The 26,705-nt window shown below is 37.3% G+C and overlaps 1 protein-coding gene across 2 annotated transcripts in view; it reads right to left on the minus strand.

Annotated features, from left to right (window-relative positions):
* MCC (MCC regulator of Wnt signaling pathway) overlaps positions 1-26,705 on the minus strand; it is a 379,018-nt gene that overhangs the window by 300,147 nt on the left and 52,166 nt on the right. For both annotated transcript variants that reach the window (XM_019727795.3, XM_019727797.3), the window contains exon 2: positions 11,957-12,204. In XM_019727795.3, the coding sequence (XP_019583354.3) occupies positions 11,957-12,204 (248 nt within the window). The remainder of the gene's footprint in view (positions 1-11,956; positions 12,205-26,705) is intronic.

Raw genomic sequence — 26,705 nt, forward strand, 5'->3', positions numbered from 1 at the left:
CCCTGGCAACCACCATTCTATGCCATTTTTTGAATTCACCTTTTTTAGATTACACATACAAGTGAGAACACAGTATCTGTCTCTCTGTCTGATTTATTTCACTTAGCAAATGCTATCAAGGTCCCATGTGGTCACAAATGGCACAATTTCCTTCTTTTTCATGACTGAATAATGTTCCATTTATATATAGACCGTATCTTCTTTATCTATTCATCCACTGATGGACACCGAGGTTGTTTCCAGGTTTAGGCTATTGTGAACAATGCTGCAATGACCATAGAAGTGCAGATATCTCTTTGACACGGTAATTTCTCTCAACTATATATTTAGAAGTAGAATTTCTAGATAATATGATAATTCAATTTTTAATTGTTGAGGAACCTCCATACTGTTTCCATAACTGCTGCACCAATTTACATTCTCGCCAACAGTACACAAGGGTTCCCCTTTCTCCCCATCCTTGCCAACACTTGTACCTCTTGCCTTTTTGGTGATTGTCATTCTGCCAGGTGTGAGGTGATATCTCATTGTGGTTTTAATTTGCATTTCCCTGATTTTCATGATTAGTGATGCTGAATATCTTTTCATGTGCCTGTTGACCATTTCTTTGTCTTCTTTGAAAAAACATCTATTCAACTCCTCTGCCCTTTTTTAAATTGAATTGTCAGTTTTTGTGTTCTTTTGCTATTGAGTTGTATGAGTTCCTTATGCATTTTGGATATTAACCCCTAATCAGATAGATGTTTCAAATATTTTCTTCAATTCCATAGGTTGCCTGTTCATTTAGCTGATTATTTCTTTTGCCGTGCAGAAGCTTTTCATTTTGATGTAGTCCACTTACTTATTTTTTATTTTTGCTTTTGGTGCTTGCACTTCATATCCAAAAATTTGTTGCCAAGATCAATGTCAAGGAACTTTTTTTCTTCTGTTTTTTTTTTTCTTCAGTAGTTTTACATTTCAGATCTCACATTTAAGTTTTAATCTATTTCACGTTAACTTTTGTGAGTGGTATAAGATAGAGGGTCCAGTGCCATTCTTTTGCATGTGAATATCCAGTTTTCCCAACACCATTTATCCTTTCCTCATTGAGTAGTGTAACTGCTTTGTCAAATATTAGTTGCCTGTATATATGTGGGTTTATTTCTGGGCTTTCAATTCTAATCCGTTGGTCTATGTGTCTGTTTGTATGCCAATACCATGCTGTGTTGCTTACTATAGCTTTATAATATAACTTGAAATCAGGAACTGTGATGTTCCAGCTTTGTTCTACTTTCTCAGGATTGCTTTGGCTATTTGGGGTCTTTTGTCATTTCATATGAATTTCAGGATTGGTTTTTACATTTCTGTGAAAAGTGCTATTGGAATTTTGAGGGGTATTAAACTGAATCTGTAGATGGCTTTGGGTCTTCTGTCTTGATTCATAGTCATAGTAGTTTCATAAACTTCTTAAGGGTAATTCCCTATGCATATCACTTATCTACTGCTGCATAACAAGCCATCATAAAACTTACTAACTTAAAACAGCAACAATTTATCACAATGATGAGTGGTCCAAACATTTGTGGTTTCCACTAGAATTCCAGATGTGTTTGCAACTAGCTTCCTTCCTGGGATATCTGAGTGACCCATGATTTTATGTGTAGAATTTGTTAATGTGACAGCAGGCTTCTGTTTCTAGTGTCTTATCAGATTGCATCAGGCTTGAATGTTCCTTTTTTACTTGAACTTTTGGTAATAAAATACTGTGTTCTCCTTTCAAGAAAGGAAGGGAGGGAGGGAGGGAGGGAGGGATGAAGGAAGGAAGGAAGGAAGGAAAGAAAGAAGAAAAAGAAAAGAAAAGGCAGCAATTTACTGTTTCTGGTGATTCTAGGGTCAACAATTTGGGCTGAGCTCTTGCGAGCAGTTGTCTGTCTTATCTCATCTAGGATCACTAACATGACTTGCAGCCACCTGATAGCTCCACCGGGGCTGGCGGGTCTAAGGTGTGCACACTTACATGTCTGGGGCCTCCATGCTGGCCATTGTCTGGGTCTCTTTGTGTGATATCTCATCATTTGTTAGTCTAACCCACACTTCCGTTCATGGAGGTAAGAATGTTCTAAGAGGTGAAGCAGGAAGCTGCAAAGCATTTTGAAGCCTAAGCATTTTGAAGCCTAGGCTCCAGAACTTGCACAATTCCGCTCTTGCCACATTCTATTGGTCAAAATAAATCACAAGGCCACCCTGGATTCAAGGGGCAATAGACTCCACTTTTGATAGGAAGAACTGGAAAATATTGTGGCCATAATTTTCAATCAAGCACACCATGCTTTCTCCTACTTTTGTCAATTTAGCAGCAAGTATCATAGTGAAGGCACTTACTAGAGAGCAGCTTGTTGCCTTACAGCTGCCAAAGCGTTTGTTACCCCGCACTCTTCCCAGGATTTCAGCAAACTGAGGCCCGCAGGAGAGATATCAGAAAAGCTCCTTTGAGGGGAAGTCTCAGCAAACTGAGACCCGATGGAATTATATCGGTCCCTCCCCTTCAATGGATTCCTTGGAGATGTGCGTGTGTGTGAAGGCAAAGTTCAGGCTGGAACACAATGGGAGCTTTCGGAAAGACGGCCAGCAGGCTACTAACACACAGACCTTGAGATTAACAATCTTTTACCTCTTTAGAAGTTTACCAATAAAAACTACACATTGGCCCGATTCGGGGTTCAGTCCCTGAGACTGTTCCCCTTGGCTCCGCAGTTTACATTCTATTCATGGCTACTGTCTTTTCTTAACCCTGTGCCGCCCTTCTCCCTCCCCACAATGCTTGTTGTGCTGGACACGACACCAACTTAAATAAACTCAACATTCTGGCACTTTTACTATAACCATCTTGAGACTATAACCTCAGGATAAGAATAAATTTGAAGGAAACAATTAATCGTGATAACATTGATCTATAACCCATTACTTGTACTCATTTTCTTTTTCAAAATTGCCCAGATCCAAACACACATGTCTTATTTCAAAGGAATAGCTGTACCTCAAAGAAAGAGGGCATGCTTTGAAGGTTGACAAGAAATCAACAAATAGTTACTATACCTGAGACTAGGTACTATGGCTACCAAAATGTTTTGCTCATTAATACATTCATTTATTGATCCAATGCATGCTATGTGTCAGGCTCTGTGCTCTTTGCCCAAGATGCATAACCTAGTAGAGGAGACATACATACCAATGGATAATTGTAACACAAGATGGTTCATAATTATGATAATAGATATATGTGTAGGCTATAATAAAAACCCATTTAAAACATTTATTTTAAAAATTTACAATTTGGTTGGGACAAGACATACATTAATCTCCTAATTGCTAAATGTGTATGTGTACATCTCAATTTCATGTAGTGTTATTAAAGGCTTTTAAGGAGTGTAAGACTACATACACAAAGAAGAAAAAGAAGGCACGATTAATATTAGTGGCCCATGTGGCAGACATCTGCTCTTTTTGCCTGTCTGGCATCTATCTGCTCATCTTGCAGTGACAGCGCCTAGATTCCCTGCCCCCTTTCTTTAACTCACAGTCTCTATGATGTGGATAGAGACAACTCAATCCCAGTCTTACAGGTAGAATGTATGATCCAATCAGACCTGGCCAATCAGACCACTGCATTTTTTCTGACCAGAAGGACTTGTTCAGGGATAGGTATATGACCCAAGAAGACTTAGTGAGAACAATTTCCAGGACTTTTTGTGGCGCTGCTGTGAAGAGAAAGCCACTCTTTTCTCTTATGGTTACTCAACAGAATGGGTATAAACCTGGGTCTGCTGGAGGCCAGAACAAGGAGCCCACGAATAAAGCCAATTCTGACGGGAAGGGCTGAGGCATGGAGAGGAGGAGATTGATGGCATTTGATTGAGCTTCTGGATCCATCCATGCTAGATCTCACTGCCTAGGCTTCTTCAGTGTATTCATGTTCATATTCTCTCTCTCTCTCCCCACCTCCCCTCTCCCTTTCTCCCTACCTCTTCCTCTTTCTCTCTCCCTCTCCCTTTGTCTTTCCCTCTATCTTCCTTCAAAGTATTAGTGTTGGGTATCTGCCATTTGTTACCAAAAAGCTCTAACTAATATAGTATATAAGGAAAAAAACTCAAGAAGTAGGCTTGAGGAGTATGCATCAATAAGGACAGTATTATTGAAGCTAAGGGTCCCTGTGGGGAAATATGGGGAACAAAACGAAATAAGGTAGGATAAGCCCACCAGATGGTAAGGAGTCTTGACATCCAAAAGAGTTCAGACACGGTATAATAGAGCCTTTTAAGTAGACAGAAGACAATCAGTGCATTTTACCATGAGTACATATTAAAAATATTAGAAGTCATAGCGACATCAGTGCAAATCAGTCAGAAAGAAGTTAGGAGGAAACCGCAATAATTTGGAGGATGGAGAGAAGGACCCAGACCTGGACAATGGCAGTGCCAATCTGAGAAGTATGAACAGACAAATCAACAGGATTAGGGACTGCTCGAGGACAGGAAGGACAATGATTAATAAAAAGTGGACTAAGTTAATCAAAGAACTGATCAAGTCTACACAACATAAGTCTAAAGGACAGTCAAATCTACAGACAGTTGCTTGCAGTACTCTCAGTATGCAATTAAAGGATACAAAATAGTACCTATTACTTAAAGATTTTACAAGCCTATTCTAACTCCCAATTAAGGAGTGGAACGAATTAAATAAACATATTGTTCACCCTATGACACAGGGCTTAGAGTGTGTAAAACAACAGCAACAAAACAACAAACTTCCTGAAACCTTCAACTGGGGCTAAAAACTATTGTGACTTTAGTCTGGTTTTAGGCTAGCTGGACAGTATTTTTCAACAATGAATCACTCTCATGATGACTTTATTTAAAACGCTCTGTGTTAATATTAATTGGTCACTCAGGGCCCATAAAGAATTAAGACACTTTTGCTTTTCTTTATTCACCAGCCAGAACCCTACCTACTGGGGCCAATCCAATTGGATTGGAAAAGGCCTTCTTGTCTCACTTAAGGGGTTTTAAAAATATTTACAAACACAGAATAAAACCCAACAATATTTAAGAGTAACATTCATTTTGGAAAATTGGGATGTGTCAGGACTAGATAGGCTTTCCATTAATAGGTATCCATTAAATAATTGTGATTTTAATTTTTTTAAAGCGAGATACTAAAGCAAAACTCAGGGGACTGCCTATTTGTTTCTTTAAATCTGCCAAGGAATCAGGATAGCTCTTTATATTTCCTCTTTCAGGCTTGAGGGCTTTAGAGTCCTTCCTGTCCGAACCATATATTCTTTGATCTAACTTTTTACTCTGAGTTCCTATTAAGGAAAACTCATGCTATTAGTTCCTCTGAGAAACTTCAGTACTTTTTATGTTCCTTCTGGACCGTAGAGGCATGATCAGAGCAATAATGAAGGCTGACACATCAGGTGGGAATGTATCTCAAGGAAAGGCCTATAAAGCGTCTTTGAAGATATAGGTGATTGGAAACTGTGCCCACTGTTCTAATCTTAGCATAAATTAAACTTAATAGTATTAATTAGCAGGTTTTAATGTCTGCTGTCTTAAACAACGTTTTACAACCATGGGGATTCGATTCAAATAAGTTCTTGGGCTCTCTGAGACCTGACCAAAGGAAGAAACACATGTGCCCCCAAAGACCTCAAAAGCACAAACTTCTAACCACCTCATTAGGAAACCTTGAAGATGTATATCAGTTCTCCTCAGGCAACTCAGTGATTCTTTTCAAGAGTCATCATCCTGAAGCATTAGTCTTTCACATAATTCATACATCTGACATGAATATGTGGAAAGATTACAGCTTGGTTGAAGTGAAAAAACTATTTATTTAAAAGGACATGTTTAAATAAAGGCTCTGTTGGAACAGCTAACATACACTCTAAATATCCAATGTTAGGAATTCTTTTAAATGCTAGAGTTTTTCCCAATCACTCACACACACACACAAACTGAAATCATAATTTTTAAAATGTGACTTAAATTTTTTAATTTAAATTTCAAAATAAAAAATTTTAATCCTACATTTTAAAAATGAAAATTACAAATAATTATATTGAATCTAGATGATTTGTCTTTCACTGGGAAATTAGGCGGTATACACCACATCTCATAACTATTTTCGTATAATGTATGCTGTCATTTTGCTGCCAAAGAAATGGGCTTTGTCTAATAGGAACTGTCCTCAGATCCCTCTTCAGGACCACCACCACCACCCCCGCTGGGAATGGGGGGGATTATGGGTCTGCAATTTCTGAGAGTGGCCTCTGGATGGCAGTGTTCTGTTTAGTTTGCATCTTGGTCACTAAGACAAAAGTTTTTCCAAGTTGCAGGGGACTCCAAGAATCAAGTACTTCAATAAGCAACTTCTTAGTGTTCTCAACTCCTTAGTAGCTCTGTGGCTTAGAACAAGTGACTTAACTTCTCTGAGCCTCTTTATAAGGAGGATTCTATTAAACTTGGAAGGAAGTTGCAAGGATTAGATAATTAAGCGTATAGTAACACTATCATTTATTGAAAACCTAATATGAATAGGCACTGTGTAGGAACTTTACAAATGACATTCCACTAAGTCCTTCCAGCTACCCTCTAATGCAGGTATTATTACTCTATCTTTAGAGATAAAATAATGGAAGCTCAGAATAATCAGGAATGTAGTTTAAGTTCCATGGCAACTCTTCGGTGAACCTGGGATTTACCTTTCTAGCATATAATACAAGTAAAGTACTTAGCAAATTGGCTTGTGCATAGTAAATATTAGTATTTTTAACCATTTTTATTATTGTTATTGCTATAACTATTAAATTTCATATATAGCTGGGACCTGAAAGACATACAATTTTAAAGTATTATTTCTAAGATGATGTCAAACAGACATAAAAATCTATTATGACCTAGTTATTCAAATCTTAATTTTTCCCCAAAGTAGATTTGAACAGAGAATGCGAGGTCCCAGAGAAGATTTGTAAATACAAGTTTATGATCAATTAAATGTGGGAAATGCTACATATTTTATTTTTCTCCTGGAGATTCACAAGAAGAATTGGCGTATTAAAGCCTCTGAGATGTCTCACAATAAAGAAAACTGTTAATCTAGTTTAACCAGTTTTCAAATGAATTTGACAGAGGACTTCTTTCTTCATATAATATTTATGACAATCCCTTGAAATCAATGTTCTACGGAAAATATTTGGGAGAAATATCTTCCAGATCGAGCATGTAATGTTTTGATGGGCCTTCTTTTCTGTCAACTTGACTCCCTGCTGTGAAATGTCAAGGCTGACAATAAAGTCTTTCTGACACTTCACTGTTAAACCTGAATTTTTCTTAGGCTTTTCTCTAAACAGTATAACGTTTTTTCTACTTCTCTCCATAATTGCAGTCACAGGTAAAATCCCAACCCTTTCTGGAAACTCCTGCTCACAGTATTTCTTAGATCTCCTTGTAGTCCTTATCTTTTTTTTCTTTTTAAACTTTTATTTATTTTAAGTGTGTTTTCCCAGGACCCATCAGCTCCAAGTCAAGGAGTTGTTTCAATCTAGCTGTGGAGGGCGCAGCTCACAGTGGCCCAGAAAGAGATCGAACCGGCAACCTGGTTGTTAAGAGCACCGCGCTCTAACCAACTGAGCTAATGGCCACTCCTAGGCCTTATCTTTTGCACCATTGAATGGCTTCTAAAGTTTTGTTGACTCTAATTTAAACTTTATTGCTATTTAATTCAAGTGCTTATGACTCTACAATTAAATGGCAACTTCCTGACGTATCTGGAATCGTGCATTGCACTTCCCTGTATTCCTGCCTTAAAAAAGCATGAATGCAGTACATTGTTCATTCATTCATTCATTCAACAAATATGCACTGAGAATCTCTCATGTGCCAGGCACTAAGTGCTGGGGTATAGCAGCACCCCAGCAAGGTCATCAGTACTCTAGTGGAACTTTTATTGTACTGGGGGAGATAAATAAATAAGTCTTCAAGTAACTACATTATGTAATGTCAGCTAAGAACAAGTGGCACAAAGCAATAAGGGCGTGGGAAAGAGTGACTGAGTGAAAGAGTTACCTTACTTGGAAAGGCCTCTCCAAATTGGGGATATTTAAGCTGAAATCTGAATAACAGGAAATAACCAGTCACGCAATAAGAAGGTCAAAAAGAAGAGTGTTTTATTATAGATCAGAGGAAAGAGCAGGGCAAAAGCTGGAGGCTGGTTGATTTGCTAAGTCAGAGGAATAGCAGGAAGGCCGCTGTGGTGCCTGTGGGCCTGGCTGTGGTAAGGAATTTGGACTTCATCTTCGGTGATTTGGAAGCCATGGGGTGTTGTAGACATGGGGATGACTTAAGTATGCTTTCGTAACATTGAAGACCACTCTGACTGCAGGATAGGAATGAAATATCACGAGCCACGGAAGGAATCAGAGGGCCATTTATAGTCTGTTTTAGTAGTCAAAGCAAGACATGATGGTGATTTACACAGGAGTGGTGGCAGGAGAAACAAAGGAAATAGACAGATTCTGGATGTATTTTGGCAAAAGAGACAATAGGACTTACAGGATTGAGCAAACTGGTGGGTGGTGCTGTTTCCTAGATGGGGATGTCTGGGAGGGAAATAACCTGGGAGGAAGGGTGGGGAAGGGGATCAAAGTCCTTTTGACTCTGTGAAGGTTAAGAGGTCTATAAGATATCTGGGAACATGTATCAATTTTACCTGATTCTGAAGCTCATGGGAAGGGCAGGGCGAGATACGTACATTTGGGAGTCACTGGCACAAAAATAGTATTTAAAATTATGGGACCATGTAAGATCATCTAGGGAGAGAATGTAAGCTCAAGGCACCTCCAAATTTGAAAGTAGTACAGAAGAGGGGAGAGAGAGAGAGATAGAAAAGGAAACCAAAATGTCAGGCAGAAGCCCAGGAGAATGTGATGTCGAGAAGTCCGAGAGAATGAAGTGCAGCTGCAGTGAGGGAGTAATCAGCTGAGTCAAATGCCAAACATCTAGATGAGCACAGCAGAGGGACATGTTTGTCGACATGGAGGCAACAAGGGCAGGTTCAGTGCAGTGGTGTTGACTGAAGATGGGGAGTGGGTTGAAGGAAGAATGAGAGGTAAGGACTGATAAACATTCAATGTGGACAAACTCTTCAAAAAGTTTAGCTGTGAAAAAAAAAAGTTTTGCTGTGAAGCAGAGCAGAGAAGTGAGGCAGTAGTTAGAAGGGACATGAAGTCAAGAGGGGGTTTCCCCCACTGCCTACCCCCAGATGGGAGATCGAAAGTTTATCTGTAAACAGTCACAAGGAAAGAGTAATAATGTAGGCAAGAGAAGCACTAATTAAATACATAAATCTTTGTTTAATTACTGTAGATTTTTCAATGTATTGGATTCACATTAGACTGAATAGGAGGTTGTTTTCCAACATAGGAGTTGTAATTGTGACAATCTACAGGAAATAAAACTGGGTGATAATAACAATAACAATATTAACTTTACTTATATTTAATGCTTATTATGTGCCAGGCATTGTTTTATGCGCTTTATATGTATTCTGTATTCCTCTAAATAACAATAATTGTGCTCATGCTATACTTGATGAGGAAACTGAGATACAGAGAAGTCAAGTAACTTATCCAGTGTCATTTAGGCAAGGAAGGGACAAAACAAGGATTCACACTCAAATAATCTGATTCTGAAGCCTAATCTACCAGGATAAACTGGTAAACGTTTCACATCTATTGGCATTTCCTCAGTTCATGACATATCTTATGATTCACTCCTCTCAGTTACCTCTTCTTCCTCCAAGGGTATAAGGTTATAAAAAGGATGAAAGAGAATTACTTTTAATCTTTTCTCTAGTTGGGGCAATCTTTGTCTTTTTTTTAAATTTAAGTTTATTGGGGTGACAGTGGTTAGTAAAGTTACATACGTTTCAATTGTACCATTCTGTAACACATCATCGATATATCACATTGTGTGTTCACCATCCAGAGTCAGTTCTCCTTCCATCACCGTATACTTGATCCCATTAGTTGGGCGATCTTATGAGATGGTCAAACCAATCAGATGTGAGTAGCCATTCTATCAAACTTGTTCCTTTTAGAATTGTTTATAATCATATACTACATGTTAAAATACAATTTTTGACAATATAGTTTCTCCTACAAAAATATTCCTTCTATATACACATTTGATACACATTTATATATTATTTTAGTGGTAATACGGTATTCAATTGTTGAGTTATATCACAGTTTACTAAACCTTTTAAAATATGTGTGTGTGTGTACACGTGCGTGCGTGTGTGTGTGTGTTTACGTACTTATATAAGAAGTCCATGTTCTTGGCAGAAAAATTAGAAAATACAGCTTAGCAAAAAGAATTCCACTCATTCTTTCACTTAATAAATATCACCGAGTGTCTAATTTATGTCATGAAACCATTACAAATCATTCTTTCAAATGCTATTTAAAAGCATGAGAAAAATGCAAATGAAAAATTGCAGGATACAAACTACATAGAAAGTATGTGAAAAAATTAGTATAAAACAAATAAATCATGCATATACACATGAGAGAAAGAGAGAGAGAGAGAGAGAGAGAGAGAGAGAGAGAGAGAGAGGGAGAGAGAGAGAGAGAGAGAGAGAGAGAGAGAGAGAGAGAGAGAGAGAGAGAAATATAAGTAGTAGTTATTATTTCTGGGAGGTGAGATATTAAGGATGATTTTTATTTTCTTCTCCTTGTCTGTTTTCCTTATTTTTCTCTAATGAACATATATTACTTTAATACTTGGAAAAATGTTACTTTAAAAATTAAATATCTCTACATATTATGCTAAGGGCACTTGCATTATCAGACATATGATTTGAAGGTAAAATGAAATCCATCAAAATAGTAAGGCATAGGGAATATGAGGACATTTTTATTATTTCAATTACTCAAAAATAATGCTCCAAATTAATCCACGGTCAGGAACATAGTAACATGGTCCAGGAGGGGTGTGTGTGTGTGTGTGTTGTGGGGCACTACATAGTTACCCATATTAATTAGTATATATTTAACAAATGATGAACAGTTAACACGGAGCAGAGAGATTCAGGAGACATTTTCAAGGAAAACAAAATCCCTAAAGCATAGGTGGAAAATTCTGATACTTTCCTCTGTCCTTTGTTCAGGCTGTCCTTTAAGATGGCTCTTTTTGTTTAAATGTTTTATTATGAAAAATTGCAAATGTACTAAAAATACGTATATTTGAGTGCTCAAAAATGTGTACAAAAATGTGGTAATGCAGGTGCCCTGAGCATAATATGTAGAAATATTTAATTTTTAAAGTAACATTTTTCTGAGAATTAAAGTAACATATGTTCATGAGAGAAAAATAAGGAAAAAAGGCAAGGAGAAGAAAATAAAAATCATGTTCCCATCACTCAGCTTCAATTATTACCAACATTTTAAAGGATGTTCTTTCCAATTCCTTATCTTGCATTAGTAGGAAACAATAATATTTACGAACAGGAAAACTCTGTAGAAAACTTTCTAAAAATTAAACAAAAAAGAAATGTTTTTTTAAAAATCTCACTGCACAGAACTGCACTAAGATTTGAAGATGTCCCCTTCAAACCTGAGGCTGCGGAGGCAATTGCCAACTTTCTCATTCACTTTGCCCTTCCTCTCCAATAGCTATTTGAATGCATTATTATGTTTGGAAAACGGAAGAACTAAAAGAAAGAAAGCAGTAAACTAGGAATCGTGAAGCTATAGGACAAAACAGGGGAAAATAGGGAGCACTCACCCAGGGAAGTGTGGCCAAGAAGACCGCCCAGAGCCAAGCTGGCACCAGGCTGGGCGGGCCACTCTCCTTTACAGACGTCATGGCAGCAGAGCTAGTGGAGCACTACCAAACTGTCACCTGGTGGTACCTACCAAAACTGTTGTCACTGCTCGTGGGCCAGGAAGCAATCCTATCCCTCAGCTTCTTCTTTTTACAGGAGTTGTCTGACTTCTCAAAAAGGCCTACTTCCTCTTTCCTAATTTCTCGAACCAGCTGCATGCGACACCTTGTAAAATCCTGAAAGGAAATCTTCCCGTTTTCATCTGCGCCCAGTTGGTTCATGATCTCAGCCACAGACTCTTCCATATTCAATTGACGACAAACCATCAACAAGTCATTTCTACAGAAGGGGTTGAACAGAAGAAAACTTGTCAGGAGAGACATCTGAGTTAGAGAAAGTGGTTAATTAAACAAAAAAAAGTATTTCTTGACTATGTCCACACATTGGAAACCTATTTCCAACTTTCTCATTGCTCCTAGAAAAGTGGTCACTGTACAAAAGGCTCTGTTTCATCTGAGATATTCTAGACAAGAACTGTATTATTATTTGAAAGAATGAGGCAACTTTTAATCCTTTGTTCTCTTTTTTCTTCCTGTCTCCTCACCCTTCCCTCCTTTTCTTTCTTTTGAAATTGATGAAGCACCGGTAGAGTGTAGCCCTGTCATCTCACCGTAAGATAAAGTTTCAGAACATAGAAAAGACATTGTTTCTACTGTTGGCAGAGTTTAACATCTAGTCAAGTTGTAAAAGAAGAACAAAGATTTTAACAACCTCAGTTTTCAGCTTTCTGGACCAATCAGCTAATTTTAGTGCCTCTTTAAAATGTTATTTAATCGCGATTTTCATGACTCAGTACTCACCAACGTCTGTTCTTTCCTGATTTTCTTTGAATATTTTCCATGTTCAGCAATATCAGTAAGCCCTAAGACTTAGAACAGGGATCAAATCCCAAATGTCTTGCTAGACTGGGACATAATGTAAATGTGTGAAGTGGGTGGATCTAAGACAAGAGGAATTGACGAAGTCTGTGGCCGGACTAAAGAAGTATATCCAGCCTAAGTTCTCAAATTAAAAAAATAAAAATAAAATAAAAAAGGAACAACAAGAACAACAACACTACCCTGGCCAAGAACATATCTGGAGGACATCATTTGACCCCTGACATATAAGTCTTGGTTTTTTTTCTTTAATCTCTCTATAAACTTCTTGGGGAAATATTGTGTTCCTATTGCTCCAACTGTAAGTCTCAGTAAAGTTCAAAGTATTATGAATTTAAGAGCTGGAAGAGGTATGAGAAACTAGTCCATGGTCACTAACAAAGTTAATTAGCGCTCCTGTCTCAACACACCGCTGAAGTCCAATCATCTTGAGAACATGACCAATTTGACGTTTGCTGATACCTGAAACCTAACCATGCAAAGTAAGACCAACTCCTCTCTTCCAGTCGCCCTTTACAAATGCCTTCTCTTTTCTGCTACTATGGTTTCCCCAAGTTCCTTATGCTCACAGAATTTGGACATTTTTAACACCGTCTCGTATGCTCTATTTTAACCCTGACGCCCCCAACCTTGGTCTCCAGTGTCCAATCCATCATCAAATTTCTGTTGGTCCTATCCATGAAATGCTTTTACATTTCCTCTTTAGTGTGTTTTTCAATACACATAACACTCTCCAAGACCTTCTCAATATATACCAGGCCTATGACACTAGGTTCTTTAGCTGATCACCCTGCTTCCATATGTCATGCCATTTTCATGTTTCATAAAGAATTTTTACACATAGCTAGATGTTGTATTTATCTTGAGTGTATGTCTGTATACATATGTATATTACATATGTGGCTATGGTATGTATATATATTTTTTATTTGTGACGTAGATGAATAGATGGGTGAATAAATAAACATACAATGGAAGTGGCTATGGTAGATGAAATTATTAGTCCTAATTTTCCATTCCCCTGCAGTAGTGTTATACATCCATACCTTGTCTTGACCTGAGGCCAAAGACACTCATGGTAAAAGTGTCCGTCTCATCCCTTAACTTCAGGCTTGACATCTAACTTGCTCTGGCTCCTGGGATGTTAGCAGATATGTGTTGGGCTTACCCCTTCCATTTTTGACATTATTATGGGAAGAACAAACCATGCTAGCTATTAACCCACTAGCCTGGGCCCCGCAGCCAACCTGTAGACCTGTAGCCTAAGAAGAGCCACTCCAAGTGACCCTAAGATATGTAATCAGGAGTAAATTATTATTGTTTATGCCAATGAAATTCTGTGCTTGTTCCCCTGCAACAGCTAACTGATACACTGGAATAATTTTTTTTAATGCATTCATATGTGTATCCTTTTTGCCCTTCCCTGCACATACCCTGTCTGATATTCAGCTGGATCCACCTAAGACTTACAGATGATAAGGATTGCTAAAACAGGAATGCAAACAGAAAGAAAGAATTGATGTTCAGATTCTACATTCTAAAATAAGAACTTCCTTTTTATATTTTTAGATAACAATCGTAAAAATTAGGCTTGGTAGGAGATATCGAAGTTATCTAAATTCCAGAAGTTCACATAAAAAGATGCCAACACTAATGTTTCCTGAATGGTAAAAATATAGTGTTTACATTCTTATTTTTGCCGACCTGTATTTTGTAACTTTCTACAACATACTATACTACTTTCAAAAAGTGCTATGTCATTTTTTAGGTTTTGAAAATGAGGATAATCGTAGCACCTGTCTTATCTCATAGGATTCTTCTCAGGCTATATGACATAATGCATGTAAAGCACTTAACCCAGTTTCTGGCACACATTAAGGACTCAATAAATAGTAGCCATTATGATTAGTTTATAATTATTGATCATAGATCTTTCACAATGCCATAGTTTCATGATTAAATCTTTAGTAAATAGTGCAAACTGCTCGGGGGAAAAGAATGTTTATTGAACTGAACTGACTACCTCACTAAATGGAACAATCTGTCTGCAGCGACGGCCCTTCCTCCGTGCTGATGGTCCACTTAGGAACACAGGGCACCCTGGTGACAAGCCCAACTCTGTCCAGATTTGTGCGGTCCCATTCTATAAAAAACAGTTGAAATAAAGGATTTGTGTTCTAGAAATGCCAACTCAGAGGAGACTGTGGAAAGATGCATTTTTTAAAAAAAGTATAAGCCATCGAGAGGCTGATATAAAAGGTCAAAAACAAAATACATTGCACTCTACTAAGTAAAGTCTGTTTAAATCAATCTTTAAATAGTAGTGCTGGTTTCTAAAAACTAAGTGAAAGTTAAATTCTTTCAGCAATAACAACTAACAAACTTGCATGGTAAGTACTATTATCTCCATCTTACAGATAAAGATACAAAGGCTACAAGAGTCACAGAGCAGCTCCAAGTAACTACACCAAATCAGTGTGATTCCAAAGCTCTTACCCTTTCCCTTCTACCCTCCACCACCTCGCGTGTCAACAATACCTAAATTTTGGCCTGTGAGCACAAGTTAGGACAGTCTAACCTGAGCAGCTTGATTATCGAGGGTCATTAGCTAACAATACTTTTATATTAAACCAGAAAGACTACATACATGTGTTACCTTCTATGCTAAATACACATGACAGAGTAAGTTATATTTTGTTATCAACATGATGAGAAGACAAAGTTACAAGAGAGAAAAAAAATTCCAAAAGGTCTGCTTTATATATCAAGAGCTAAGTCTAGAGAACTTGGATCACAGAGTTTTATTATAGGCCACTGTGCCAGGTTGTTTAAAATGGCTCTCAATGGATTAGACTCCCCTGTGACCATGCCATTTGCAATGTGTCTTTCCTATTCCTCCCATCAATAGGTACAGGCTGCTTCCCTGCCCTTGAATCTGGGCTGGCCACAATGGAATGTGGCAGAAATAACATTCTAGGGTTTCTGAGCACACACCTTAAGATGACTTGTAGCTTCCACTTTCAGCTCAAACTCTTCCAACTCCATGCTGTTCTTGTACCCCAGGCCCACAAGAGGTCTCTTTCTTTCAATAGCATTTAGCATCTGCGTCCTTCATTCACTGACTATGTACAGCTTTGTGACAACTTGTGGATTATATACTGAACTTTTAGTTTTCTCTCTCTTTTTAAGTTATTTTCATACACTCAAATCTTATCTTCCCAACCTGACCCCAAACTCCTGCAAACCGGTGTGCACCATACATCAGTCTCCCTTAGGAGCTGTGCAGCACCCAGCCCATTGCTCTGTACGCTGCACAGCTCCATCACATTTGTTTTGATGGATTAATTCAGAAACTCTCAGAAGTTCAAAATGATCACTCTTTTGAAGCTAGTCCCCACTTTGATATTTTCCCACAGAAGATAGCACATGGATGCTCTGTATGTACGAATGACCAATGGACACCATAAAAACAACAACCCTGCAGCCTTATAGTGACAGAGCAGCATGGCAGTTCCTCTGTCCTAGACCAGGAACATTTCTCAGAGGAAGAGATACTAAGCTGTAGTTGTCCAAAACTAAGATACTATAATGGAGAACTATTTCAGTAGCAATAGCATCATCACATAAGCCACCTGTCTTAAAAAAACCCCAAATTTTTGTATATTGTTTCAGAAAATACATTCATTCATTGTAGAAAATGTAGATAAGCAAAAGAAAACAAATACAAATTACATGCAATCCCATTATTCAGCAATAACCACAATGAACAATTTGGTTAATTTCATAAAATTTTGGTGAGCAAATTTTTTTCCTTTAAGTTTGTTCTAAATAGATAAATTTCCTCTAAACATTTTCTTTTCATCATTATTATAACTTCTCTAAAATGTTATAAAATGTTCTCTTATTTATTCTGTATATATATATATATATATATATATATATATATATATATATATATATATGTTTTGTATCTTCAGAAGATATCACCATGAGGCAAGAGAGGAATAGACTCAAGTTTATTGGAGAGGAACTGGCCAAGTCAGGTGATATTTAGTTCTGTAGAGAATACCAATCACCAGGCAGAAAAATTAAAATATCGATGATTCTAGCTCAAAAATGCATGGCTTAACAATGCATAGCTATTACTTTCTGTATATAACAGCCTTTTGTCTCTTGGAGATTCTTCTTCCTCTAACTCATAAAGAAATTGAGTAGGAAGATGTATATATACACAATGGAATCCTACTTTGCCATACTTTGCCATAAGAAAAGAGGAAATACTTCTATTTGCAATATCATGGATGGATCTTGAGATTATTATGTTCATCGAAATAAGTAGACAGAATAAGTCCAGAACCATATGATTTCACTCATGTGTGGGATATAAAATGGAAAGCAACAAAGGAACAAGACAAACAAATAAAGAAACAAAAACTCATAGACACAGACGATAGTGTAGTGGTTACCAGAGGGTAACGCGGGGAGGAGGGATGGTAGAAGGTTGTCAACTATATGGTGATGGAAGGAGAACTGACTGGGTGGTGAGCACACAATGTGTATATAGATGATGTATTACAGAATTGTATACTTGAAACCAATGTAATTTTACTAACCATTGTCACCCCAATAAATTAAACTAAGAAGGAAAAAACGGAAGTGAAAATTCAATGAAGCTATTTATCATTCAGGGAAATTCACAGCCTAACATCAGGAATATCTAGGCTGTGAATTTCCCTGAATGATAAATAGCTTCATGGGAAAGATGGGCTTAGGTCTCTCAGGCTCAGAGGCAGAGAAAAACATTATTCTTCCCCATAATGATAATAAATCCCAAACTGAATTGGAATGAGGTCTGTGCAAAATTAATTATTACTTTAACTAAGGGATTAGATGCTTCTGCACACAATTCTCAACTAACAGACACCTCTGGAACTGGTAGTTATGCTAGAAATAGTTGCTTATGAAACTCAAAAAAGGTCTAAAAGTTCATTTTGCCCCTCACTGTTCAATTTCAGTCATACAAAAATATAATTTAGGAGAGACTAATTTTGGTTCCATAAGTATTGAAAGTGTGAAAAATTGATTAGTGGACATTTGGTCCTGTCCAAAACGTCCATGAAGACATTTGCTCTATGCCAAAAGGCTCCTTAAGTATAAGAAGATGAACATCAGAACCATGGACAAGTTATTACCCAGGTTCTTGGTGGTCACTCCAATATGGCTGCCAACCTCATGACGATACTGACAGAATCAAACCCCTACCACTAAAACTATTCACAACACAGTGAATAGAAAGCCAATAATCAGGTCAATAAATACTTGAGAGCAATTGCTCATTGACTTCAGAGTAATCCTGCTGAACTTCATAACGAGGAAGAACAATAATCGACATGAAATCCAAGATTCCTCATGAATTATAAGAAAAATAATTGCCATACAATTTGAACAAGTGTCAGTGTTTGTATTCTGTAATGAATCATGGACATAATGTGTCCACGGACGTTTTGGGAAAGGAGCAAATATTAAGGGCCCTTCAGCGTGGGCCAAATGCCTCGGTGGACATTTTGGACAGGACCAAATGGCAAAGATATATCTCCTTCCTTCTCTTCAGCACTCAACACAGACTGCTGCCTTTTCCTGAAACTTTTTCCTTCACCCTGTGTGATAGTCCTGTTTTCTGGTTTCCCCCCAATTCTATATGATTATTCCCTCAGAATTCTTGTCTTTAAATATTCATGTAATCCAAGGCCTTGTCTTTTGTTCTGTTTTTTCACTTTATAGACTTTCTATAGTGATTAATCTAAATTTACGGCCTATCTATCACTATGCATAGTTGACTCCCAAATTTCCATCTCCAGTTAAGTAGCAACCCATTTTCTACTGAATAGCTATGCTTCAGTGTTATACATTTATCTTAAACTCAAAATCCTAAATTGAATTCATCATCTTGTATGGCTTCTCAAGTTTACTCCTCCTATCTACATAAATTACACCACCCAGTCATCCACGCCAGAAATATAGAAATTATGTGCTTCTTTCTCATTTGTCTCCCCAACACAGTCACCAAAAATCAGAGACTTTATTGACTAAATAGCTCTCCTATCCTTCCCATCATGATCATCCTTACCACTCTTATCATTTTTCATTTTTTTTTTTTTTTTGGTAATGTTTTTTTTTACTGGGTCTCCTCTTTCCAACTGGCAGCCAAAAATGGACTTTTCCCTCTTAATTTTTTTTATTTGTTCACCCCGAGACTTTCAGCCATAGTCAATGCCCATCAGAATATGTCTTGGACTCTGGGTGGTGAACACACAATGGGATTTATAGATGATGTAATACAGAATTGTACACCTGAAATCTATGTAATTTTACTAACAATTGTCACCCCAATAAATTAAAAAAAAAAAAAAAAAGAAGAATATGTCTTGGGACTCTCTCTAGCCTCATCCTCCTGCTGAAGTGAGCAACCTGCCTTCTAGCCTCACTGAATTTCTCTTAGTTTCTGTAAGAGGCATTGTTGTCCTACATGCTTATACTTTGTACATGTTTGTCCCTCTGCTTAGAACATCCTTCCTTTCTCTTTCCCCAACTCCAGCCTATGCTTCATAATTCACTTGAACAGCATTTCCTTCAGAAATCTTTCCTAAGTGTTTCAGGTTACCCTCAGTCTAATTTGACGCCACTTCTTTATTTACTGAGGCACCTGTGCTTGCTTTAATCACTTACACCACTCTACAATATTTTTTTATTTATTTTCTGTCTCTCCTACTAGACCAGAGGTTGATAACTACAGCCTACAGCCAAACCCAGACCATTGCCTATTTTGGTAAATCAAGTTTATGAGAACACAGGTACACCTATTTGTGCATTGTCCATGGCTACTTTCTCAGTACAACAGCTGAGTCAAATAGTTGTGACAGAGACTGTGAGGTATGATGAAAAAAAATACGGTGAATGTCTAAATTAAATTAAAAGACACATTGCAATTAATCCCCCTCAAAAATACTCCCTCTCGCTTCAAACACACTTATCCTATCGTTCTTCACACTTTCTGAAGCAGTTCTGGGAGTCTTCTTTTGTGAGTATCTGTAGTTGTGCTGTCATAGCTGCCTCGATGTCCTGAATCAATTCAAAACATTTTCCTTTCATGGTCATTTTGATTTTGGGGAAGAGCCAGAAGTCACATGGTGCCAGATCTGGTGAATAAGATGGATGAGGACACACTGTAATGTTTTTATTTGACAGAAATTGCCAGGCCAGAGTTGTCATGATGGAGGATGAAGTAAAGACCCTCACAAAAGAGGACTTCCAGAACTGCTTCAGAAAGTGGCAAGAACAATGGGATAAGTGCGTTCAAAGCGAGGGGGCAGTTTTTGAGGGGGGCTAATGGCAATGCGTCTTTTACTGTAATAAAATTTTTTTAAATTTAAACATCCACCATATCTTTTGATCACACCTCGAATATGGCCCTTTATAGAAAAAAACTGCAAACTCTTGTACTAGACTATAATTTTTTAGAACACAGGGCTCATTTTTGGTTTATTTTTGAATCCCTAACACCTGAAACCTAATAGGTTATAAATAATAACCTAAATGAATGCATACGTAACTTTGTTCATTTGATTAACCAGAAGCCCCTGATTTAAAATATTCTAGTTAACTGAAATTTTATACATGAAGGAGGCAAAATGGCAAATGTCGTCTTCAGTTAATCAACAGATAACTTTCTTTAGGGGCGTAAACATTACATTCTACAATTTAAAACGGTGTTTGGGTTAAAAAGGTAAAGCAGAGAGATGCTGCTATGGATAAATGCACCCCAGCCCCTTTAAAAATTCAATCTTTATTTTTAAAAAGGTTAGCTTGTAGTCTGTAAACATATGGGATAATAACATGAAAAGCCATGAAAGAGAAAATTAACTGGTGATACTGCCTAAACAAACAAACAAACAAAATGCCATACCAAATGCATCCTAAGGAATTAACTGAAATCATCTTGGACCCTCCTAAGGGTCCAAAACCCAAAAGTATGGTTTTAACACACTTACCAGGTCAACTAAAGTAATAAACGTTTAAGACTGGCTCGAAGTTGAGCCTATGCACCTTCTCTGTCTCTCTCCTCTCTCTCTCTCTCTCTCTCTCTCTCTCTCTCTCTCTCTCTCTCTCTCTCTCTGTCTCTCTGTCTCTCTCTTTCTCTCTCTCTCCCCCTTTCTCAGAAAATAATGAAGCTTTTGGCCTAATGTTTATATCTGAAAATTGCTTTTGATTGACATGATCAACTTGTAAAAAAATACAGGAAAATGGAAAAGACAAACCAAAAGTCAAAATTGAAAGAAAGACTTCAAATCATCTATTTTATATTACAAGATTCTTTTTGAAATTTCAGACTTAATGGAATATTGAGATATAATCTTTGGCAAAACCAGAATTTCCAGTTACCAACTTCCTCAATAGTGTCTATGTGGAAACTTATTTTAACTCTTGTGAATTAACAGTTATAGTTTTGAATTGCACTGTTTGATATGGTAGCCAACAGCCACATATAGCCATTTAACTTTACATTTAAATTAAAATTCAATACAATTGAAAATTCTGTTCCTCAGCTGCATTAGTTGAATAGCTACATTTTGAATGCTCGATAGCCACACGTGGCTCGTGGCTACCCCACTGGAGAGCACAGATAAAGAACATTTCCATCATCACAGAAAATTTTTTAAAATAGAGTATGATATCCTCAAAAAGGATAAATAATATAGAGTATAATATCCTCAAAAAGCTTCGGGTAATAGAATCAGTCAAGCAAGGAAATTGTTACAAATGTCAGTTATTACTTCTCAGTAATAAAGGAATTACAAAACTGGAGGCATTTCCCCCTTAATATAGAAAAGCCATTGTGTCATAAATCTGTTAGTTTCCTTTGTAGCTGATTTTCTAATTTTGGGTTCATTCCTTTTCATAGGACACACAAAAATGCCTACTTTTTGATTAGGGAAATCTGATCAGATTCAAATTCATGTCCAATCCACTACCAAATGATGAAAAAATTTTGGTTGAAAGATTTATCAGACCTCAGGGGGCAGGTGGAGGGATGTGTATATTTCCTAAAAGAAGCACTAGCTTTGTCTTCCTAGATTTGAGTTACTGTAATATTAATTCTTTTGGACGTTTGGCCTGAACTTCCTGAGAGTTCACTGAAATAATGAATGGCCGAGATCAGTCACTGACATGATGCTTTCCCCTTCCCCAGATGAAATGTCAAGAGTGACTAAAAGCCAACATTCAAGAAGAAAGCATCTGCAAACAAGTAAAGTATTGCTTTTACATATTCTTAAAAAGCTTTTATTTTACAATTATTTTACATGTGACTGTTTCCTAATATTCTTACTCTTCATTCTTTTGGCAGTCTCTCAATTCAGCTTTAAATCAGTAAATTAACATTCTGTATTAAGCAAGATTCAGCCTGTCTTGACAATGATTTGTAAAAAAAAGTTTCAAAAGAAGTCTCTGCCTTTCCTGGGGGGAAAAATACTAATTCAAACCACCTATGTTTCAGGGGCTGTGCTAGGTGCTTTAAAAATATTATTTTGGTGCGGCCGGTTAGTGTGGTAGGTTAGAGCATGGTGCTCTTAACAACAACATTGCCAGTTGGATTCCCACATGGGACACTGTGAGCTGTGCCTGCCTCCAAGCTACTTGACTTGGAGCTGATGGGGCCTGGAAAAACACAAATAAATAAAAGTTAAAAAAAAATTATATATATATATATTATTTCATTTAATCCTCATAATAACTTTAAGATATATTATCTGTTTTATAGGGTCTCTCAGTTCCTTTTAAGAGGGAACTTGCCCCAAGGTCCTGGCACCATGCTTGGTCTATAGCAGGTACTTAAATAGGTTTGTGGATGAATGAATGAACAAAGGTCACCTCTTTTGTAATCTCAGTGACAGACATAGAGCCTTGCAGTGAGCATTAAGCAAATCCTTGCTAATTAAATATACTAGCAGTAATGTCAGTATGACTAATGGGTAAGTGGTTCTTAACACACAAATGTCCCTCCAAAAACCCCACTAAGGCTAAGTAATTGACCCCAGATCCAAAAACTATTTAAGGCAGTCACATCTGAAAGATCTAGCAAGAGAAGAGACTTGGAAAAGGCTAACAGATACAAATTTGGCCGCAATAAAAGAATTTGGGAAGTGTGCCACTTTTTAAAAACTTATTTCTAAGTGTATTTTAACAATACGTCGAGAATAATTATCCTTTCAGATCATTTTAGGTCATATTTTATGGGAAAATTACAGCATACACATAACACCATTATTATAAAGACAACTGCACCCAAATTTTTACATCAAGGCAAAAAGATTTACATTGCAACATGTATTTAACATCTAAAAGACTCACAACCTGCTGTGATAAACTTGTAATTATATTTATTTTTTCCATTGTAGAAGAGGAGTAGCTAAAGGTGGTAATAGAAGATAAAGCAAAATTTTTCATCAAGTGCTCTTCAATTGAATAACCAAGGCTAATACATTTTTTATGCTAGGCTCCAAATGTGCACTTGACCCCTGGCCCTTAGCCAACAGAGCCCTAAGGCCCAGCCACCCTGGAGGCTTCCCACCCACCCCCATCCTTTTCAATCTTCTGTCCCTTGTCCTCATTCTCTCTCTTCTCTAACACCCCTCTCAGTTCTTCTTGCTTCACAAGTCATTTAGATTCGTATGCCTGACCTCCTAACCTCCATCCACTCTGTTCAAAATAGGAAATGTTCTTAATGTTTACTCTGGCTCCTAGGGTCTTCCTTTGGTTTGGACAGAAACCCAAACCTCTCTCTGAGGCTGACACCATGACACCTGCAAATTTCCCTGAATTTTATTGTTTTTATAGTCTCCACCAGCATTTAAAAATATTCAGCACACAGCGAATTGTTTCTAACTGCAAAGCCATTGTGTTAAAATTCTCCTAAATATCTTCCAAAGTACTTTAGTTTTAGAACATGGCACTAAAGGAAAAATAATATGGGAGAAAATGCTATTTACACTTTTCTTTGAAAAGTAAGAAAATGCAATGTTCTCTTCACAAATAATTTTCTCTCTTATCCACTCATTCTCTCAAATTCTAATGAAAATATCATAACATGAGAAGCAGATGAGGCCTTATAGTCTGATCACAGAAATGAGAAGGGAAAGATTTAATTTCAGTATATGCAGTAGCCCGAGGCAAGAAATTTTGTCATTGTCTCATTTCCTCAAATATTACACGAGGATCTCATACCTGCCATACTATGAAAAGAAGTCAGGGCAATGATATTTAGAGCAATGCATCTACCTTGTAATATTTATTACATTTATATATATAAAACAAGCTGGAGAGTCACCAAAGTTTGAGGAATTTTCTAGATTATTGTAGAAAACCTAATCTGTGATAGATATTTTGTAGAAAACAATAAAATGAGTTTTCAGAAAAAAAAAAAGATTTTAAAAGGACATAGGAAAAATGCAAGCTCAGTTATATTTAACTTTGTCAAATTGGTAGAAAAGTTTCTGAACACTTATTTCCAATACTTATACTTATCTTGTTGCAGGCAGGTAAGAAAAGCACTGGTCTGTGGGCCAGTCTTTGAGTAGCACTCTTGTAGATATTATGAATGTGGCTACAGCAATGCCTTACTCCATAGATTATAGACCAGCGTGGGACAAATGGTACCAAACAGTATGAAAACCAGTATCCTTGGAAGCTCACTGTCTTTGTTTACCTTACCTGCACATTTCATGCTAAGGAAAGTCAGTATATACCCTGCTTCTCTGAAAATAAGACCTAGCTGGACAATCAGCTCAAATGCGTCTTTTGGAGCAAAAATTAATATAAGACCCGGTAGTATATATTATATTATATTATATTATATTATATTATATTATATTATATTATATTATATTATATTTTATATAAGACCGGATCTTATAGTAAAATAAGACCGGTCTTACATTAATTTTTGCTCCAAAAGATGCATTCGAGCTAATTGTCTGGCTAGGTCTTATTTTTGGGGAAACACGGTACTGCGATAACATTTAAGTCTATGCACAATATTAATGAACGCTGTATTGGAGAAATAACCCACAGAAATGCCATCATATTTAGCTTAAAATAAAATTAAAGTTAAATCCTTGAAAGAAAATCCCTCAACTAACCACAGTATCATATATTATAAGTGAGCACTGTGAGCTCGGTACTCTACCTAATTGAACAAAAAGGGCTCTTAACATTTTAGAAGTGTGGAATATAAATGAAAGCCCAGATTATAAAATAGTAAGCACAGGGAGGGAGATCTATAGAAAAATCAAAGGGAATGAACTCTCTCTGGTTTGTGCCTGGACCTGTCGTGTTATGATAGTGACTTAGGGAGAGGGGGTAAAGTTCCAACAGGAGTCATAAAAAAGCTGTTTGGATAAGAAGGAGGAGAGGAAATGAAGGTGAGGGACAAGAGGACGGAAGGAAGCAGCAGAGCGAGAGGGCCGCAGGTTTCAAGGGAGAGCTGGCAGGGAGCCAGGCCCTGCAGGGATAGTGTGATGTCTGCTTAGCAGAGAGAGTGGCTCAGTGGTGAAGTGATAACTATATGACACCACCAACACTTAGTTTTAAAGGTCAAAACTCCAGTTTATTTCTTTACATAAGGGTGGGAAGACTCCTTCCTATGTTGATTTTCAAATCAGAGAAAATAAACGAACCTCTCTAATGGCTCCACAGTGTCAAAAGCCAGGGCTCTGAAACATCAGCACTTCCCTTAATCCCCTTGTTTAGGAGGAAACACATATAGAAATAAGTCTATTTCCTATTGAGACTATAGGAAATGCTCTCGAATGTTTGGAAAAGAAAGTAGTGTCCCGGAGTGTTGGAAAATGAGTCCTGACCACAGACAGAAAGTCACCATTTGTAGCACAAGTGAGCCCCAGAGGCTGTGGACTCTGGCCAACTTCAGAAAAATACACCCTTCAGTGACAAAGGCCAGGTCTAGGATTTAAAAGCACATGCCACTCTCCAACTCTACTGGTTGGAATACAATTTTTTTATTTTTATTTATTCATTTTTTTGTATACAATCTCCTGCAGTTTGGCAGTATTTGTCAAAAAAAAAAAAATGCACAAACCATCTGACCCAGCAATTCCATTTCTAGAAATGCATCCTACAGACATGCTGATGTATGCAAAATGATGAATATAAGGAGTTATTCCATGTAGCACTGTTCGTACTAGCAAGAGATTGGAAACCATCTAAATCTCCACCAGTGGGGGTCTGATACATAAACTATGGTTCATCCATGCAATATAGAGAATAACAAATAGCCTTTAAAAAAGAAGGAGGCAGCTCGATTATAATGGTGGCACAGTTTCCAAAATAAGTCAAATTAAACACGGCAGGAGCAGATCACTGTATATATTATATGACCATCTGTATAAAAGAAGAAGCAGAATATGTGTCCCTGTGCACTTGACGTACACAGATTATCTCTGGAAGGATACCTAAAGAACTGTTAGACTGCCTCTGGAGAAGGGACTGTATCTGGATGACAGGAATGGGACAGAAACTTACTCTGCCATCTACCTTTTTTGCCACATTGTAAATTTTGATTCATGTGCACCTATAAGGCATTTTTTAAAAGCTACATACCGGTCTACAGCGGCAGTCAGAATCCTGGTATCTAAAGAGCAGTGTTAGAGAAAAATGAGCCAAGGAGCTTAGCTTTGGCATCCAGTGCACTGCCAAGAGGAAAACCAGCTGCCTCCTTACAGCATATCAGCTTACAGGTTATTCCAGTTATTATCCCATCAAGTTTTTCAGTAACTTGCAATTCACACTTGGCCTTGACAACAGTTCACTTCAATTGTCCAAAACTCGATA

This window comes from Rhinolophus sinicus, chromosome 3, assembly GCF_057876585.1.
Source record: "Rhinolophus sinicus isolate RSI-liver-muscle chromosome 3, RSI-T2T, whole genome shotgun sequence".
NCBI lineage: Eukaryota > Metazoa > Chordata > Mammalia > Chiroptera > Rhinolophidae > Rhinolophus > Rhinolophus sinicus.